This window comes from Hippocampus zosterae, chromosome 6 (assembly GCF_025434085.1).
Source record: "Hippocampus zosterae strain Florida chromosome 6, ASM2543408v3, whole genome shotgun sequence".
NCBI classification, from domain to species: domain Eukaryota; kingdom Metazoa; phylum Chordata; class Actinopteri; order Syngnathiformes; family Syngnathidae; genus Hippocampus; species Hippocampus zosterae.
The window spans coordinates 24,503,174-24,522,757 of NC_067456.1; the positions used below are offsets into that span (position 1 = coordinate 24,503,174).

At 40.6% G+C, this 19,584-nt stretch overlaps 3 protein-coding genes across 6 annotated transcripts in view; 1 reads left to right on the plus strand and 2 right to left on the minus strand.

The window, feature by feature from the left end:
• The window catches only part of LOC127602267 (craniofacial development protein 2-like), a 159,468-nt gene that overhangs the window by 109,056 nt on the left and 30,828 nt on the right, over nucleotides 1-19,584 (minus strand). The gene's annotated exons all lie outside the window — the stretch shown is intronic.
• Nucleotides 92-13,274, plus strand: zgc:64051 (leukocyte surface antigen CD53). 3 transcript variants are annotated; one of them, XM_052068310.1, is made up of 9 exons: nucleotides 92-308; nucleotides 3,181-3,252; nucleotides 9,204-9,278; nucleotides 10,553-10,741; nucleotides 11,478-11,552; nucleotides 11,633-11,734; nucleotides 12,061-12,168; nucleotides 12,266-12,349; nucleotides 12,974-13,274. In XM_052068310.1, the coding sequence occupies exons 1-9, from the start codon at nucleotides 114-116 to the stop codon at nucleotides 13,043-13,045; spliced, it is 972 nt and encodes a 323-aa protein (XP_051924270.1). In that variant the 5' UTR covers nucleotides 92-113; the 3' UTR covers nucleotides 13,046-13,274. The 3 variants fall into 3 exon arrangements, with proteins under 3 accessions (XP_051924270.1, XP_051924271.1, XP_051924272.1); XM_052068311.1 differs by lacking the exon at nucleotides 3,181-3,252 and having other exon boundaries at nucleotides 99-308; XM_052068312.1 differs by lacking the exons at nucleotides 92-308; nucleotides 3,181-3,252 and adding an exon at nucleotides 8,302-8,498.
• araf (A-Raf proto-oncogene, serine/threonine kinase) overlaps nucleotides 10,553-19,584 on the minus strand; it is a 51,287-nt gene continuing 42,255 nt past the window's right edge. For both annotated transcript variants that reach the window (XM_052068237.1, XM_052068236.1), the window contains one exon: nucleotides 10,553-19,097. In XM_052068237.1, coding sequence (XP_051924197.1) covers nucleotides 18,957-19,097 — 141 coding nt within the window. In that variant the 3' untranslated portion in view covers nucleotides 10,553-18,956. The remainder of the gene's footprint in view (nucleotides 19,098-19,584) is intronic.

The following is a 19,584-nucleotide window of genomic DNA, read 5'->3' on the forward strand; positions in this document are numbered from 1 at the left end:
TTACACTTGAATCTGGATTGATGTCACAATTTAACCCCACCCTGTCAAATGTGTCGGTTACTGAGGTAACCCTGAGAGCTCGAAGAGCCATCCCGTCAAAGACGACTGAAGTCATGAAGGTCATAAAAACAACAGGTGTAATGGAACCACGAAAAACAACGCCATGCTGTGCTGTGGGACTACAGCTCAGGACATCCTGTGTTAGTCCATCCTCTTTCCGAACGGGCCACATTCCAGGAAATACAAGCCTAATCTCGAGTTCTCATGAACCGCAGGAAAAAGTCAGCATTCACTTTGTCACCCATCGGGTAAGTGATAGAAATTCATCACCTGAAGCAACAGATCTATCTTTGGTCCTTTGGAGTGTCTGTGGTCCAGACGCGGCTAATGTGAGAGCGGTTTGCAGTCTCTCTTTACTGCTACCAGTTCTTTTGACATTGGTTCAGTGTGTCTTTTCGTATCCTGTTGACTTAAACTGTTTGCTATTGAACTTGGAAGCAGCGGTTGACAAAAATCACCTCACCACAAGATCAGAGTTTTTAGCCATCAAGGACAAAATACCAAACCCACATTAGCACATGAAAAGAAGCCCAACTAGTAAAACCTTGAGGGCGCCGATGCATTCAAACTTGTGTCTTCTAAGTTTGAGCCACTACACACCACTTGACTTCCAAGAACAGGTGCTGTCACTCAAGTCCAAAGTGGTTGTGTCGTGGTGGGACGACACACACCACGGTGCGCAAACTTACTTATTATACAAACAACCTGACAGCTGTGCTGAGAAACCACTGGGACCCTGTGGGGAAGGGGGAGGTGGGCGCTGGCTGGGGTGAGGGATTGATGGCCAGCACCTTGATAGCCAACAGAAGGGAGAAAGGCAACAGTCTACATTCTTTAAATTCCTGGCCCACAAAGGCAGGATGTGTGTACTGGCCATGCTGCGTCATGTCAGAGCAGAAGGGGAGTCAAAAAAAGGAGGGGGCTGGCAGGGGTGCCAATTTGGCAGCCTCCTGTCTGGCCATGCGCCAACCATTGTTTACGCACTAGAAACCATATTCCCAAACATATGGAGGTCAGAGGTTGTGTGCTATTGATAAGACTGAACATTTCGGTGGGTTGACGTAGGGGCAGAAAGCATACTCCCGATATTTTGGTGAAAATCTGGATAAACGGACCTTCCACTTCTCAGATTCATATTAGCCCGTCAGTCTATTATCTTCTGTAAATTAGGACGCAGCAAAGAAAAAAAACCCATTGATAACAGTCTGTACTCCACAGGGTGGCATTGCAGTTAAGATGGACACTATAGCATTGCCCAAACAACAAAGCTAATAGTGTCTTTTGCCCAATATCATTACAAGTAAGCAAGCAAGTCGGTTTCACTTTCATCCATCCATCCATATTGAGCTAAAAGTAAAAGAGGACATATGCAAAATGTAATTGCTACTTGCTCAAATGAACAAAACTCACATTTTACTTCAGCAACAATTTCAACGACTCATACGGTGTGATCTGTGCGAGACTGTGTGCTTGTACACGTTTGTGAGTCCCATGTCAGGACTTCACCTCCCATGTCAGGACTTCATTCTCTCACAAATTCCTCAAACCACTTACAAAGCATGCACATCCTGTTCATACCGCATAGAGTATTAGATGTCATGGATGGTTGTGAGCATATTACATTATGAGTTGTGTCGCCGCATGAGCTTTTGAGGTAAATCAAACGGAAGAAATGGTCAACGAGTGGGCCTTCTGCTTGGGGTAGATGCAGGTGTGGCAGTTGGCTGCATTCTAAGTAAAAGGGTCAGTGGCAAGTCGTGGCCTGCGCATTCCTCCGCTGCATCTAATACAAGCGATGACAGCAGGGTAGAATAGAGCACCAGTCGTTGCACTGTTAGTACCATATTGGCCCGAATATAAGACGAGCCCCTCAAGACTTTTCAAGACTCAAGTTTGAAAAAAGACTTTTTGAACACCAAATTAATTTTTATACAGAAAATAATTACAGTGCATCTGAAACAAATGATTCTAACAATATATTTGAGAGAAAAAGCATGTTGAAGTTTACACCATAACTTCTACTCAACTGCCAGTTAACCTGGCCGATCTTCGACCCACTTTTCTCCAGATTGTCGCTACGTTTCTCCATTTTCTGTTATCTCTTTTATTATTTTCTTCTCTTTTCTCTTTTCTTTCTTACCGCTATTTTTTTTTCTTCTTCATGCTACCGCTATTTTTATTCTTCGTGACAGCGGTTCGCTTTGGCCTGGGGAGTCAAGTTCAGCATTTGCTTCAATGATATCTGGCGCTATCTAGCGTTGTGAATGGGTGTAATGTCTAGACCCCGAATATAAGATGACTTATTTCAATGCAAAAAACACCGTCTTAGGCCAATATGGTAAACCTCGACGTCCTTTGTTTGGTCACATATTGGAAAGTAGGCTACAGATACTTTGCAATTTATGACTGCTAACTTGATCATTTTGAAAAAAGAAAGAAAGAAAAATAAAGTTCAAAAGAAAGCACAACAAGATACTAAAAGTTCTAATTGATCATCATCGGAGAAGCAGATTTGAGCTTTAAAGAAAAGAATTCTGCAGCCGTTCCCCTCCATGAATTTGAGGTTTCCTAAATGGCATCCTGCATATTTAGCACTGTAGAATAAACAAAGTGGCATTTCAAAGGAACTTTAGTGGGGCAGCTGCCGGAATGGCTGACTAACACACAGACGTCCCTGTTAGCAGTGGAGGAAAGGTGCCACCACTACAGAGCTTTGCCTGTGATTCAGCGAGGAAAATGTTATCACAGTAAATGCGTAAACACAAAATGTTCCAGGGCTCCTCTTCGGGAACTAGGGCACAAACACAAAAGCCCACTATGCCCCCGTGGTGACTTGAAAGTGCTTCACAGCATATATATTTAAAAAAAAAAATGAAGTCACATTTGATCGAGACATGACAGCGCAGCTGGTGGAATTGTCACTAAAGAGCCGCACCTTATAGGTTGTATAATTTGGAACAACACTCAAATTCGCTGCCCAAAGGTTTTCATGCTGCACATATCACCGAACTGTCATGACGTCAGCAAATCACGTCATTGCATGAGTGTGACCTTTTCAGACAGTATCAAAAGACAAACTTGTGTTTTGATTTTCCTTTTGCCTGCGTGTACACTATCAAGTGTTGCAGTGAGCTGTGTGTGAGCAAGCAAGCTTCCTTCCCTCCCCTATCTGCACAGTCATCACGAAATGAGGTGCTGCTCTAAAATGTTTGTGCTGAAAATAACGGCAATGCTTTGTCACTGTTCGCTTCAAACATCCATCCATCCATTTTCCAAACCACTTTATCCTAGCTTCAAACAATGTTTGAAAAAAAACTGAATTTTGGAGCGTCTAAATATTAACCTTTTCGGGTACAGCAATTACTACAGTGGACAGCTTACCATCTTGGCCGGTTACAGGGTGCATGAAAGGGTTAAAAGTTACACCCAAATGGTAAATGTGAACTAAATGCTAACTATGAAAATAAACATTTTTTACTTGCCATACTTTTTGCGTGCAATATGCTCCTTGGCTTTGTATCACACATTAAAAAAAGAATAAAATACAAATAAATAAAAAATAAATGAATAAAATAACAGGGCGGCCCGGTAGTCCAGTGGTTAGCACGTCGGCTTCACAGTGCAGAGGTACTGGGTTCGATTCCAGCTCCGGCCTCGCTGTGTGGAGTTTGCATGTTCTCCCCGGGCCTGCGTGGGTTTTCTCCGGGTGCTGCGGTTTCCTCCCACATTCCAAAAAGATGTGTGGCAGGCTGATTGAACACTCTAAAGGGAGAATCATAGTAAGAAAACACACAAAATGGCAAGGTAAACTGCAAGTAGTTATGGTTACAAATGAAAACTCGTGATAGAGTAAAGTTGCTTTCACTAAACTGCGAAGCGGCGAGGGAACATTAAATATAAATATTAAATTCAAAATCTAAATATTGAATCGATACATACGCATCTACTTGGACTGTAGAAGTTTAAACGTAGAAAAAAATAATAATGTTGACTCCAAATATATGTTAAATTTGAACATGAGAAATATTTAACTCTTTTGCAAATTCAAACTTCCAATAACAGAAGAATTGAAATAACAAAAACAAAAAACAGGCCAGAGTTGGTTTATCGACCCAAATACCGGTAACCACAAAAAAAAAAAAAAAAAACATTTTACCCAGGAAAATGGACAACTGAAAATAACGTTTGGGAAAACTTGAAGGATACTTTGAGCCAGCTACAAGGAAGGCTTATTTTCACTGGACATGAACGTTCAATCAGGTCCCTCGGGGGTCCTTGTGAGGGGATGCTTTGGCAGCATGATTTACCAGAAACCCGAGTGTGGACGGTTACTTACCTTTTCGGAAGCAAGTGGGCCTTGAAAGCCCACTCTCCGCCGTGGCTTGGCCCTGGTTTAAAATGAACAGTGCAATCAAGTTATGCATTTGCTGTGACGTACCTGGATATACTTTGTGAGCAACGTCATAAGAGTTTAACGTAATTCAGCATTAAATCAGTAAAAACGAAACACAGACATATAGAGTCATTAACCCTTTCAGGTGACAGCGTTTGCTACAGCTCATCAGGTTAACAGGTTACAGGTTGTAATTATTTGTGCATGAAAGGGTTAAAGCCCCAGCAGCTTGACGCCACTAAGAAGAGGTGTTTTTTTTTTTCTGATGTAATATGTGCATTTGATGGTTAGTTCTGGCCATCGCAGTCGCAAGCACACATCGCCTGCAACGCCCCCCAATCAGTGATTACGTTTCACCACGAGACAGCTGCACCCCGTCGACGACTACATTTCAGTGCATGACAACCACAATCCCTCCCCCCACCAGTTCAAGTGATGGCCGCTATCAACGACTAATCCCGGGACGGATTTTGGTCACAGCAAGTCCCAGCCGATGAGTTTGGATTTCCAGTACAACTGCTCCCACCAATTGACGCTGGATAAGCAGAAGAAAATGGATGGATGGACGCTTCAAGATAATTACTGTGAACATGTGCAAAGAGTCTTTGCAGACTGAGATCAAATACTGATCTGACTGACATTGTGCCATCATGACCTGCCGCCCAGACGTAAGGTGGCTCATTCCAGCCAAGCAGTTACCTACCTTGGTGCTGACCAGAGTGAGCATTCCTCCACTATAGATGGTAGCAGATGATAGTCAGATCTTTCTAATGAACAAAGTGAAAGGTGCGCCTTGGTCCAACAAAGGTTGGTGTTCAGTACTGCAGCAAGCACCACTGTCTCTCTCCTCTTTTACATCCAACTTTGTGATGACTGGACTGAGGCAAGATTTCGGCCATTGCGCCGCCAAACCTGAGTGCTCACTGGCATCATTTCTCCTTTCATACAAATGACAGAAAGTTAACTTCAACTTGAACTTTGTGGACAACAATCTTCTAAATATTTCATGACCCACCACGGACCATGCCCATTTGAATACTTTTCCTTCACGTCTGTACAGCACATTATGCCCCATCCGAGTGGCCGACTGTTTGCTTTGCATGAGTGCCCCCTCTCTTTGACATTTCCCAACATCTTCCCACGGTATCTGCTATATGCAATCTATTCAGCATGTGCGCCAGGGGACACCGCTGAAATATTTAAAATGGTCTTTGTGTCTACAATCCATCTGGAGCTGTCCCCCGGCCAACTTTGCATGCATGTTTTCAGAATGTGAGAGGGAGCCAGATGCACAAGAAAAACATGCAAACTCCACATAATAGAGCCTTTGCTGGTGTCACGATTCGGTCTAACCAAATCAAGTTTTGGAACCCAAAAGCGTAGACGCCAGACAAGGTCTCCGAAGCAAAAAATATATTAATGTACAAAATTCGCACTGACAAAGTAGTAACATAAAGCGCTGGTCAAAACAAGGACCAGAGGGCACAAAAAACGAACAACAAAAAGTGCTTGCACAAAAGGCAAGGGAGGAAAATACGGATCGCGAAGACAAACAAAAACAATGTATCAAAATACCGTACACGCAAAAGAAAGCCAATTCACAAAATAAAATCCAATAGTTACAAAACCATTGGTACCGAGAGTTCAAAAGTGAAACACGACGAGATCTATAGCTAGAATAGTCTATGGGCAAGAAGGCATAAACAATACTCCGACAACCAGCAGACAGATTGTTGGTCCTTAAATACACAGTTCCTTAATTGAAAGATTGGCAGCAGGTGTGCAGCCAGAAAGTCTGCTCAGTATGCCACCTGCTGGCCAGGCCAAGGACAGGAACATGACAGCTGGATGTCAAACCCAGAACCTAGACTGTGAGGCAGCGACGCAAAGCCTTTCGGCATATAGCATTTCAGGTATTTATTCAAGTGTGAATTGGTCTGGTGTGCTTGCGAACAGACCACTTCCGCATTTTATTCTGGTTTCTCAACACATCAGCGTCTTATGAATCAGCCCTTCCACTCTGTTGTCATTGGACAAATAATGACAGACTAGCATTCACATTGTTATTGTTTCAAAGACAAATCTTTTTTTTTTATTGTTTTAAGGCACTTCTCCTAAAAAGCAGTGCTATTCCTAGATGTTTTATGTTTGATTGATGGCCAGTCGTATCTGCAACAGCCAAGCATGGGCCTACTGAAAATAAAGTTTGGTGCTTATGTGCGCCGAACACATTTTGCGTTTGCGTGCGAGCATCCTGCGCATTTTTAATCTGCACGTTTTGGGGGTGGCGTTGTGTTTTGTGGCAAGACATATCTGTAAAATATTCCAAAGTGTTTGTAAATAAAGAGAGCCAAGGACAACATCATTGCCGCCTGTTGGACAGAGAGGGAAACATAACACAGCCAGCTTCCATTACCGGCCGGGACTGAGACAAAAAAAGGAGCAGGATTAGCAAATTGGGAGCAAGGAAGTTGGAGTATTTTGAGTGGATTGAATTGTTTACAACTGCTGAACTGTCACCCAAGATAGCAGCCAACACAAACATTGCTAACCAAATTGACTCTCAATGTTTAAACTGTTTTTTTATGTTGGAGGAGAAGAGCGCTTCCTCCTGTCTACTCGAAAGTAACCCTGGTGTAGAACAAATACACGCAAGACAAGCGGTGTGTTGCAATTTTTCACCTTTGGTCTGAATAAACCATAAAATTCATTATGAGCGTTGAAAAAAGTCTTACAAAACTTCAATCACTCACCAACACACCAAAAAATATTATAAACAAACTACATCAATCAGAGTTAAAATGATAAATTCTAAACATTAAATATAATGATAAATCAGAACTAAGTTGATAGAGAAAGGTATTGAAATATCCATTATGAATACAAGAGAAAATTGACACAAGAGTGCCACGGTGCAGATGTATATAATCCCGATACAAACCAAAAATTGTAAAAATATCACAGTTACGGGTAAAGTATGAGCCTTAATGGAGACCTCTTTGTTCTTACTTTTTTCTTTTCTATAAAAATGATTTATTAGATATAAACACATAACTGAGTAGGACTAGATACGTTTTTTATTTCTTCCTACTCCCTTGAACATAACTGTTGAATGAAGACTGATTTCTTTTTTTTTTTAACTATTTTATCTACCTTATTTTCTGTCAAATTATTACTGTATATGTTTTATGTTCAATAAACAAACCAATATGCAACATGAATGTGGACATCTCAACTTATGTCCACATCAACCTCGAACAACATCGCCTCAAGATTTTGTATTTTTATGAACAAAGCATTAATGATCTTAGTAAGTGGCGTAAGCTTTGTTGTGAGCGCTTCTATGAAAAGGAAAATACCATCCCTATAAAATCCGTAATGCTTGGGCGATCCTTCGAATATTTTCAGAGGGCATCAGTAGAGATGTCAATTCTGGATGTACTGCACCGCAGCTGTCTTGCAGCTCATTTAGAGCGTTAAGATTTTATCTTCTATAATATTTATCTTAGTGAAACATGATATGAATGTGTCTTACCAATGCCCATACTTTTTCATGTAAATCCAGCAGACTTCTTTTTTTTCAGTGCGGTCCCCTCCTGCGGTGAATTCAATTTAAAGTAAATGAGAAGAGCTTCTTCTATTGGGCAGGAAGCATGTTCCCTCCCACATTCTGGCAAACGTCTGTTTCAAACCGCACTGCTCTACAAAATTACCAAAACAGAAAATTCAGGCCGAGACTTTGTCTGCATCTTTGTTCAGGTGGACAGCATGAGACACCTTGATCAAAGCAGGCTTTTCACATTTCAGATGCGTCGAGAAATTAAAACCAGTCTGTTGCGTTTTGCTTTATTCCGTGCTGAACTAGCTCACTCATAGCTTTTTCACCCGATGTTTAGAAAGAGGAAATAAGACAGTGCTGAAAGGTCCCATGAGGCACAGCACAGACCTCAGTATGAAGAGAAGGGGAAGTGTAAGCAGCAGCTGAGTTCTCAAAAACAACAGCAAAAAAAAAGAGAAAATTGATCACTGTCTTCTAACAAAAAAGGTAAGCGTCTAATTGTCTTTTTTAGACTATGAATTCAAGTGTTGCATTGTTTGTGCGACACTAAGCTACAGTCGTCTTAATCACAAGAAATGTGAAAATGATAATTGTCATTTTCGATATGTTGTATACTTGCTTGATATTTCGAAATAAAATGAACCAGCATGTACAGTCATCAAAGTCATTTTCAAAGTAATGCTGAAATGGTAGCAATCATCACCAAAATATTTCTAATATTATAGTAGAAGTTGTGATTATGATCATACTCTCCCTATTTATTATTTCATACTTTGTTCTAATGTTGTCAAAATTCAAATCATATACTCAGAATAACAACAATGCATTGACTTTTTGGACAATTTGTCTTGAAGATTCGGATAGGTTTGGCACCAATTCTTACCTCAACTAATTGTAATAATTATAATACGAATGATTATTTGACATTTGTGGATCTTCACATTTGACCAAATATTTTCAATATTAGCTTTGAAGACTAAATGTCCAAAATCCTTTTGAAATGGTGTCTCTTTGTGAAAGACAGGAAATGAGATGAGCTAGAATCACTACCCACCACCCCCACCCCTCCAAGTGTCACCGTGAATTTGTGAAGCCCAACTCAGCTTATAAGACAAAACACTGTTCTGTTTTCAAAAAGCTTTTCTCTTTTTCTATTTGCGTTTTCACAATCTTTGTGACGTGTTTTAACAGAACCTGGCCGCGATGACCCAAGGATGCCTCAAGTGTTTAAAGTACACCATGTGTGTCGCCAACTTTCTTTGTTTTGTACGTATGTCTCTGATTCATTTGTTCTGATGCCGTGATGCCATAAACGTGTCAAATGCAATGACAAACACAACTTACCAAAGTTCATTATATTATTATTTTGTCATTTTCATGAGGGGTACATTTGTACCCAAACCATTTTGGTACGAAACGACTAAACTAAATTTGCACCATTTTTGTTTAGAACTCAGTATTACGGGTAAAGTGGAACGTCAATGGAAATGCAACTATTCCACCTATTCCAGAGTGCAACTCTCATAATCACAAATGCTTATTTACTGTACAGGGAGTTTATTTTTTCCAAAGGACCATTCAACAACATGCCAAACACTGTCGGTCTAAAAACATTCAAGCATGAAACCTACACACTCTTAACATTAATGATGAGAGACTGAGGTAAAACCGCTTCAACGGGGTGCATGGTAGACAGGAAATTTGACTCCTGTATGGAATTAGCATGTTCTCCCCGTGCCAGCGTGGATTTTCTCCGGGTACTCTGGTTTCCTCCCACACTCCAAAAACATGCATGGCAGATTACCGGTAGTTGATCACTCAAAATTGTCCGTAAGTGTGACTGTGAGTGTGAAGGGTTGTTCGTCTCTGTGTGCCCTGCGATTGGTTGGCCACCAGTTCAGGCTGAAATATGAATTGTGCTGGGATTTGAGGGTTCAAAAACACAAAATTGAGTCAATATCCATCCACTATTTGAACCGCTTTATCCTCTCAAGGGTCGCATGGCCTGCTTGGGGCCTATCCCAGCTGTCCTCGGGCAGTAAGCGGGGGACACCCTGAATTGGTTGCCGGCCAACAACAGAGCAAATTGAGTCAATATTTTGCAATTAAAAAAAAAAAAAAAAAAAAGGATATAGGCAGCCGTGACCACGTGTTTGATAGGTACAAGGTATAATTTAGCAACCACTTACTTCAATGTATTCAATGTGATGGGTCAAATGAAGAGGGCGACATTCATGCACATGAAAACAAAAAGATGATTTTCTTATATGAATAAAATTACAGACTACAGTAAGTGAATGTGGCCAAAAATGACCACGAGGTGAATCGGTAGTAAGCTCAAACAAGCTTAAGTGATCAAAGTGAGAACAAAATTTAAAACCCTCTGCCCAGAGAACAATGAGGAAAATATATATATATATATATATATATAAAAAAGAAAAAGAATCCCGTTTCCATAACTATTGAGGTGAGTGCAGTGGAGGAAGAGCATTTCCATGGAACACGTACTCCCTACTGAAGTGATTGTTTTGCGGTGTCAGATGTCTGGTGTGGCCGTGATGGGCTTCGGCGTGTACCTGATGGTGAACTTCAAACTGACGGCACTCACACCTTCCCTGGCCAACTTTAATTTAGCCAACATGTTGCTGATCAGTGGCATCATCATCTCGTGTCTTTCCTTCCTGGGCTTCCTGGGAGCTCTGAAAGAGAACCGCTGCCTCCTACTGACGGTACTACACACATAATGTACAGAACTGTACTTTTTTTTTCAATGAGCATTCAGATTTTTTTTAAATATTGCGCACTGAACTGCAGCGGATTGTCCTTCCGAATATCCTGTCGACATGCACCGTTTACAGAAGGGGTCATCCGGGCCAGTTCCCTGGGTTACATGTCACTTTGTAAGCTACGGTGTGTCGACTCAACTGTTACGATACCAAAACAATGTGCTCCCATCGCTTTGCAAAGTTGTAAACCGATTGAAAATTACAGCAATGCGATTTCGACTCATTTAAACTACTAAAAATGAAAATTAAATGGGGTTTTTTTCAGAGTAGGTTTGGGCACCAGACGATGGTAGTTTATAGGCTAGCACGCGATTGGATAAAACACATTGAACAGGAATCATTCTTTCGCTGACATCAAACAATTCTCTGAAAACAGGCCACAGATGAGGAACATCTCTGAATATTGCCATCATTATCATGAATGCTTTCTGGTCCCCATTTTTTTTTTCCACAGCAAGATTCAAAGCACATATACCCGGAAAATAAAATAAATACAGTCAAAGTATTGGTATTGCCCTTGTGACGCAAGTTCCTCATCATCAATAAGGGTAGTGCAATTAAAGCAAGTCAAGCAGAATTTGAACAGGTTATCCATCGCAAATGTGGTATGTGATTCTTAAATGCAAATGGACGTAGTTGAAAGAGTGACATAAACATGCATGTCTGTTTCTGCTGTTAGTTCTTCCTGGTGCTCTTCTTCCTGCTGCTGGTGGAGCTGACTGCTGCGTGCTTGCTTCTCCTCTACGAACAAGACGTTAGGGCACACCTGAGACACATTCTGTTATTGTGTGCCATCCAAGTGTTATGCCAATAATCTACACGTCACCTCATTAGATTGCCAAATGGGTGGAGCGTGATCTGAACGACGGTTTGAAGCAAGCAAAAGGGAAACATCCGGATGAGTACCGCAGTGAGTGGGATCTGGTTCAGAAAACGGTGAGACATGAACATGAGCAGACGAAATTTACAAGCTGTGTCGGAAAAGGCAACCCGTAATTTGGGTTTAAAGTATCTTTTGTGACCCCAGTGCTGAAACCTTTCTGGCACACCGCATATCATAGTCATTCTCAAAATGTGGATCACATGCCACTAGTTTTACACAGGTTTCTTCTCATCGGACACAGAACAATCACTTCCGACGTAGTTTAGCTTTATTTGACATTTTAACTTAAACACATTTGTATTTAATGATCAAGAACCATTTGGTTTAAACTTTTATGTAGGTAACATTTTTGTTGTTGTTTTGTAACGTTTTGTTCCAGTTTGATTGTTGCGGGGTGCACAATGTGTCAGACTGGGGAGATAATGTGCCAGATTCCTGCTGCTTTCAAGACTGCATCGACTCACAGATGCGACAGTACAGATCAACTGTATGGGAGCTCAACACATTACTATGTAACCAGTTCAGCATGACACTCAGTCCTTTCTTTTTCAGTTCAGTTCAAATCGTCTGCTTTGGGTTTGCAGGGCTGTTTGGACAAGATAAGGAGCTGGTTTGAAGAAAATTTCCTAAACACTGGGATTTCTGTTATTATCCTCTGCATTATTGAGGTAAACAAATTTTATATATTGCATACTCATACCTGTCAACTTTTCGGAGCGCCAACCTGTATAAACTACCACAAAAAATCCTTATAACATGCCAAAGCATTTTATATGTCAAAATAACGGCAGAAAAAAAACGCACGAAATTTTCAATATTTATTGTAGATCTCCATCATACAATGTCTGGTTAATGTCTAATCGCCATTCTACTTAGTGGCATTACTGTGTTCAGAGTTGTATTCCTGCGTTACTTTTTTCAAATGATTTGGAGTTGGTGAAAAAAAAAACGGAAATTTTTCAGAATCCGTATGATTTGTGCGATACGGCCATATACGTAAGATTCACCACAAAATCCATATGAACTATGGCTAAACCGTATGAGTTGACAAGTATGTATATTATGTACACACACACATAGATATAGATACGTGCGTGTATAAAATATTAAAAAAACAGTGCAATAACCACTGCACAGTAATTTTCTCCACAGAATTGTGAAAATAGACGCATACACACCTATACATTGTGAAATGTAAACGCCGACTGACTGACAGCATGGCTCAAGTTAAACATGACTAAAACCTACAGCACGGATGACCATGTTTGTCTTTTTTTTTTTTTTTTTTACAGGTCTTAGGGATGTGTTTTGCCATGACACTCTTCTGCCACATCAGCAGATCTGGACTGGGCTACAAGTTGTAGAACAGAGAGCAGCGTGTGTGTTTGCATTTAACAGTTTGCAATGTTTAGTTAGTTGCGCCCTTCCAAATACTCATGACTTGACTGAGCAAGACTGTTCATTAATGACATTTTCTAAATTGTGACTCATGACTTACGCATGTAGCTTGGATTTTTCCCAGTTTAATCAATTCGGTGTCTTTGTTCACATTTCCATGTACGTACCGAAAATAAACCTCCAGTTTGTCTCCAAGCCTATTTTTCCCCCTCTGTAATTCAGTACGCTTTATCACGGTGTGCGTGACAGGCCGTGGGGAAGAAAGGGCTGCCGAGTTCCAAATGCTGAAATGCAAGTTTTGTGCCCGCGGTTTACCACGGATTGGGGTTGCCAGCTTATATAAATGAAAATAATGGACACCCACCACAGCAGCGGTCCCCAAACTACGGCCCGCGGGCCGGCTACGGCCCATCAGCACATTTGGCCCGGCCCTCTAACCCTCCTGTTGTCCTCGGTTCAAAATGACCCGTCACTGTATTAAAAACGCCCCAAAACCCCCCTAACTGCAAACAGCGGTGTCTACAAGCCTACTGGAACCTACAAAAGGATTATAAGGAAGGAACACAAGAACTTCTCATATAGAGATAATTATTCCCCCTCCTGCATGTCACGACAATCCTGTTTTTTCCATGGAGGCTTGAAATAGGGATGCTGTGGCCACTGGTAACTAGTTCACAAGTTTAAATATGCAATCACATCTCCCAAAAATAGAATAGAATAAAAGAAGTTCAAGTAACACAGATGAATTACTTTATTTTAAGAATCCTAAAAAGAAAAGAAATAAAACCCCTAAAGATTTCCAATACACTAAAATTATTTTGTTCTTTTTTTAAACCATCACACAAAAATAGAAACAAGTATTTTTTGTAATTAAAAAAAAAACAATGAAAACAAAATGTAACTGTACACAGCAGAACATCAATTATTGCAAACTGACCAGCCCTGGCACCCAAATAACTGAAAACATGTATTGCAATTCACCTACAGATACGAAAAAAACTATTTTGATACAACCCTACTGTTTTCCACTGTTGTGTTTTTCCTCTATGAGCACAGACATAAAACAGTCCTGTAATGAATAAAGAAAACAGTTACATTTCATATAAAGCCAAAACTGACATTGTGATAGTAAAATATTGCTCATCTTGCATTATGGACATTTTCAAAAGCAGCCGTTTGTATTCTTGCCATTGCTGTAAGACAAACTAAACACTATTACAGTATTTTAAAGTGATGCCGTGAACTAAATCAAGTGAAAAGTCACAGATAAACATGTCAGGATTGCTTAATGCTTAAGAGCAAGCAAATGCCCTGGCAAGAAACAGTTTTCAAATCAAGAGTGGCAGCAGACAGTACCAATCGCCTCCAGAAGCATTCCTGTTTGTTAAGGTTGCAAAGACTGATCGACATCATGTGTACACATGGGCTAAATTGTTGGTACTCTTCCATTAAAGTCATAAAGAGCCACAATGGTCAATAAAATATCTCAGTGAACTTAATACTGTATAAGAAAAGTTAGCACTGCTTTGTGTGGTTCAACCATTTTTTTCCTTTTAAACAAGTGAATATGCAGCATTTTTTCCATTGTTTGTTTTAAACACGATGCTCTCTCTCCCCCCATATATACATCTACACACACACGTGTATAAATAATATATATATATACATACATACATATACAGTATACACATTAAAACTATATACACATTCATTCATTCATCTTCCGAGCCGCTTGATCCTCACGAGGGTCGCGGGGTGTGCTGGAGCCTATCCCAGCCGTCTTCGGGCAGTAGGCGGGGGACACCCTGAATCGGTTGCCAGGCAATCGCAGGGCACACAGAAACGAACAACCATTCGCACTCACACTCACACCTAGGGACAACTTGGAGTGTTCAATCAGCCTGCCGTGCATATTTTTGGAATGTGGGAGGAAACCGGAGCACCCGGAGAAAACCCACGCAGGCCCGGGGAGAACATGCAAACTCCACACAGGGAGGCCGGAGCTGGAATCGAACCCGGTACCTCTGCACTGTGAAGCCGACGTGCTAACCACTGGACTGCCGGGCCGCCCTATATACACATTAAAACTATATATATACACATATATATATATATATATATATATATATACATATATATATACATACATATACATATATATATATACATACACACACACACACACACACACACACACACACAAGGGGTTAAAGCAAAATTAAATTAACTGAAAGCTTTTTAAATGGACTGCGGTCAATTAATCAAAAAATTGCTGTGTAGTACATACAGTACAACGATTTGTTTTAAAAAAAATATTCAAAGTATGTATCTTGTCCAAACAGGGAGAGATTTTCAAACAAAATATAAAAGGACAAACTGATTCATGGAGACATTCAAGTAATCAGTGGGTGTCAATAAGGAGTCCTCACCCAGATTTGTTTGTCAGTCACATTTTGTGCGTTTACCTTTTATTAGGTACAAGGCCCTCATTAATGGAACAATATTGCGACTAGAAATCATCATTTAATGGTATTTTAAAAAATGAAATAAATTTGAAGAGGACATTTACAATATGGTCCATATTTGTCTATCTGTAGCACTTTAATTAATTTAATCCCACCGGGCACATTTGTGAAGGACAACGATGATTTAATTTACAGGGCTCTAAAGATTTTTATGACTGATTACTTAAAAGTGCTACCAATTACACCTGATTTTGACTTTTAAATGTATGGGAACATTTTGGGATTAAATTGGTTAAGATGCAAAGTGCATCACAAATAAAATTCATTCTTGTTTTGGATAATTCTTTTCTGAAAGGGTACCAACAATACAGCTGACATGTGCATTGAGTTCACCTACAAATCTGAAAGCGCACAACAGCATTTGTAATGACGTTAATAAATAAAAGAAAGAGGAAGTCTCTGCAAACCCTGGTTCAACAAATAACCATGTTCACACCACATCAAATGTCATTTCCCACCCACGACTGCCCCGTATACATGGAATGAGTCACAACATAGGGTACCCAGCCCCTAATGTTAAAATAGTTCCAAATGGCTGCTCAAATGTCATCTCATTGTGCTTGAAGAAACACCCACTGCTACGAGCATTTTTACAGAAACGTCTGACACCGTTCGCAACAATTACATATCGGTATCTGCGGTGTCTCTTCAGCGATGAAATGTCACTGAAATGACACAATTCATACCAATCGCCATCAAAACAACGGCTCCGTTCATCCTACTTTCACATTGTCCTGCAAGAGCTTGTACATGTCACAACAAGAGGAAATGAATGAAAATACAGTGCAGGCTCCATGACTACACTCGGCACCATGCTTTAGTCAAAGGTGTCTAACTCGAGACGTGGGGGCCACATCCGGACCACTACATCATTTAATGTACCCCACGTCAACAAAGCATGTGCATTTAACTTGGTGTTTCTTGGTGGAATCTGCACCAAAATTGAAAACCGTCTTCACTTCGATAAAGTTGAGATCCTGCAAGCAATTTTTGTGACCAAATCATTTTTTTCATTATTGATAACGTTGAGTCTATTTCAAACATGCTAAGGAGATTATACATTTATATGGTTTCACAGTCAAAACGGCCCTCTGAGGGAAATAATAACTGCAATGTGGCCCCCGACAAATCTGAGTTTCACACATGCGTTTTAATTCATGCTGAGCCGATTGTATAGTGTTATTAGTATTGCTTTTCCAACACAAGTCATGCAGGCTTTCTAGTTTGCCATGCTTACACCCAGGAGGTTGCGCTAAAGTTAAAACGCAGCATCCAGAGTAATGTGGGCAGTGGAAGGGGTGTTCAAGGACTCATCGGGGGAGTGGGAGATTGAACGCCCCCAAAGGAACTACGTGCCAGGGCACACAAGAAATGGAAGCTTTAAATTTTAGTTAAATGTCAGAAATTTGCCAGATGACCCCTTCCACTGTCACTGTGACTGGGTCAGAAATCCTGGGGACATTTGGGCAGTAACAAGGTGGGCGGACTATCGGCCACATGAAAAGGAGTTTCAGAAGTACGTTTTGTGAACACTTCACTTAGACCGCGGCAATCTCTGAGCATCATTGTGGCAAGGTGTGCCTTTACACAATAATTTCCTCTCCAGTTATTACTTTTTAGGATGCCCAATTCTCAAGCGCAAGTTGTTTGGGGAGAAAAACAAGACCAATTGAGGAAGCAGAAGACCCAGCCGCCCTTTCCCGGTGAATTCTCAAGCATTTTCAGTTAATACCAGTTTGGTTTCATAAGTCACTCCTGTGTTATACATTCAGTTAAGATATTACCGTTTCATTGATGGATGACCTGATTCATGTATACTTGACACACATTTGTTAACTCCAACATTTATCATACTGTCATTTTCCAGGCTACGAAACAGAACGTGTGTGGAGGTATTTTAAATCTGCATAGCGCTAACACAATCAATCACTCGAGGCTTATTTTAGGACTTTACAGAGCTGCCAACCTACCGGGATAGAAATTAATAATTTGTCGAAATTTCCCTATTTTCAAAATTCTATGGAAAAAAATTACTGGTTATTATGTGGAATTAATTACTGGCGGCGGTTATCGCACTGTTCTTTATATTTTATACACACACACACACACATATATACGGTATATATATATATATATATATATATATATATATACACACACACGCACACATCTGTGTGTGTGTGTGTGTGTGCAATTTTACTTAATTCAAAGAATAAGTCAATCACAAAATTATTAAAATATTTAGTTTTACACTGACATTCCAACAATGTACACAATTCACTTTTTTTTGTTTTTTAATAAAAGGTAGCAGTCCCAAAACCTTTTCAGTGCCACTCGCCAATTTAGTGCGGAGAAATATTCTCAAAAAACTGACAGAGAAACAAATAAAAACAAGGGATTGAAAATATCACTTCCATTACGCTTCAGTGACCCAACGAATTACGAAAAGTATTATGACAGTGGACATCAAGTTAAGTGTTTTAGCGATTGTTATTCTTTGATGAATCAGGTTTTCATGAATGCACAGTTGTCTGGGCATTATTGAACATCATAATTTGACGATGAAGCTTGACATTGTGTCGCTTCCCTATTTCCTCGCCGCTGATATGAATCTGGTAAGGCTAAAATTTTTAACCCGATCGCCGTGATCGGGGTTAAAATTTTGACTAACGGGGTTGTCTGTGAGCTTCCACTGCGCATGCATAAGCACTGCGTCTCTGGAGCCTATGGGCGGAACGACGCCATGTCTGGAAATTATTTAGGAACAGTTGGCAGCTCTGTCTTCATCTGTCCTTGGGGTTATAAATCAATAAATTGCATGTAGTATACTGTGAATACAAATGATTTCATTAGAAAGTAATTGGAGAAGTGGAGTTATTGAGGTTTACTGTGGAATAAAAACATCTCTACACGGTTGTCAAACGGGCTATGCTTTGAGAAAGACGATTTTGATGTGAAGTGCATTTTTGATTGTGATCGCAGTAATCCTTCCACGATCTGAGCCTGTATTAGCCAGTGTTGCAGTGCTCATTTTCCATTAAGCAATGGAGACCTCTCAGTAAGTATCTATTGCCCATTTGAAAGATATTCTCCAACAAACATGAGAAACTGGCGACGAAGAAGCAAACATATCACCTCTTTGAACGAGCTGTTCGTCATTGGAAGAATTTAAAAAAGGAACTCAAGACCTAAAGATTTTTCCTGCAGTGTGTTACAGGGTGCTGGAGCTCCAAGGCTCAAAAAACATTCGTGATGAAATTCTGCATCAGAATCAGCTGAAGCCTCTCAGAGGCACTGGAATGCTGTGGTTTTTGAAAGGGGTACATCCTTTCCGCCTAGTGCTGTAGAAATATTAGAGTGGCATCAGCCTAGTGGTGTGGAACAGGAGAGGATTCAGGTCCTCAGCGTGGACGGCCCGATGGAGAGAGGGCTCAGAACGACTGCGCTCAATTTTTGGCAACAGGTCCTGTACTTGCTCAATGGCTATAAGGATCTAATGAGGGAGAAGAAAATGTAAATCAGCAACATAAGGTATAAAATGCTCAGAACCAAAGTTGGGAATAACAGTGCTTCTTTTAACTTCCGTATTTTCACGACTATAAGGCGCCATTAAAAGTCTTAAATTTTCTCCAAAATGGACAGGACGCCTTATGGTGCGGAGCGTCCTTTATATGCGCTGAGTTCCAAAATCTGACTGACAGCCGACACGCTGTTTGTATAGAGAAAAGGCGGAAGTGACTGTGGCCAGGCATGCGGGAAAGAAGTCGGCCAATCAGGGAAGGGTGGGCGTGTATATATACATATATGGAGAGGGAGAGGGAGAGAGAGAGAGAGAGATAGAGAGGGAGAGAGAGGACAGACAAGCTAGTGCGCCAATGGTGAAGGGTGGGCGTGTAAGTGGACGCCTCAAGCCAGTACCAACACTTGTATAGAGTGTGGCAATGTGCATTGTTGCAAAACAACTCCGGTTTTGGTTTCTA

What these genes read in the sequence shown, in the direction of transcription:
- zgc:64051 (XM_052068310.1), top strand. Translation starts at nt 114, where the DNA reads ATGAAGGTCATAAAAACAACAGGTGTAATGGAACCACGAAAAACAACG. An exon ending in TCGCCAACTTTCTTTGTTTT is followed by an intron (nt 9,279 to 10,552) that starts GTACGTATGTCT and finishes TTGCGGTGTCAG; the next exon opens with ATGTCTGGTGTGGCCGTGAT. An exon ending in TGCGACAGTACAGATCAACT is followed by an intron (nt 12,169 to 12,265) that starts GTATGGGAGCTC and finishes TTGGGTTTGCAG; the next exon opens with GGCTGTTTGGACAAGATAAG.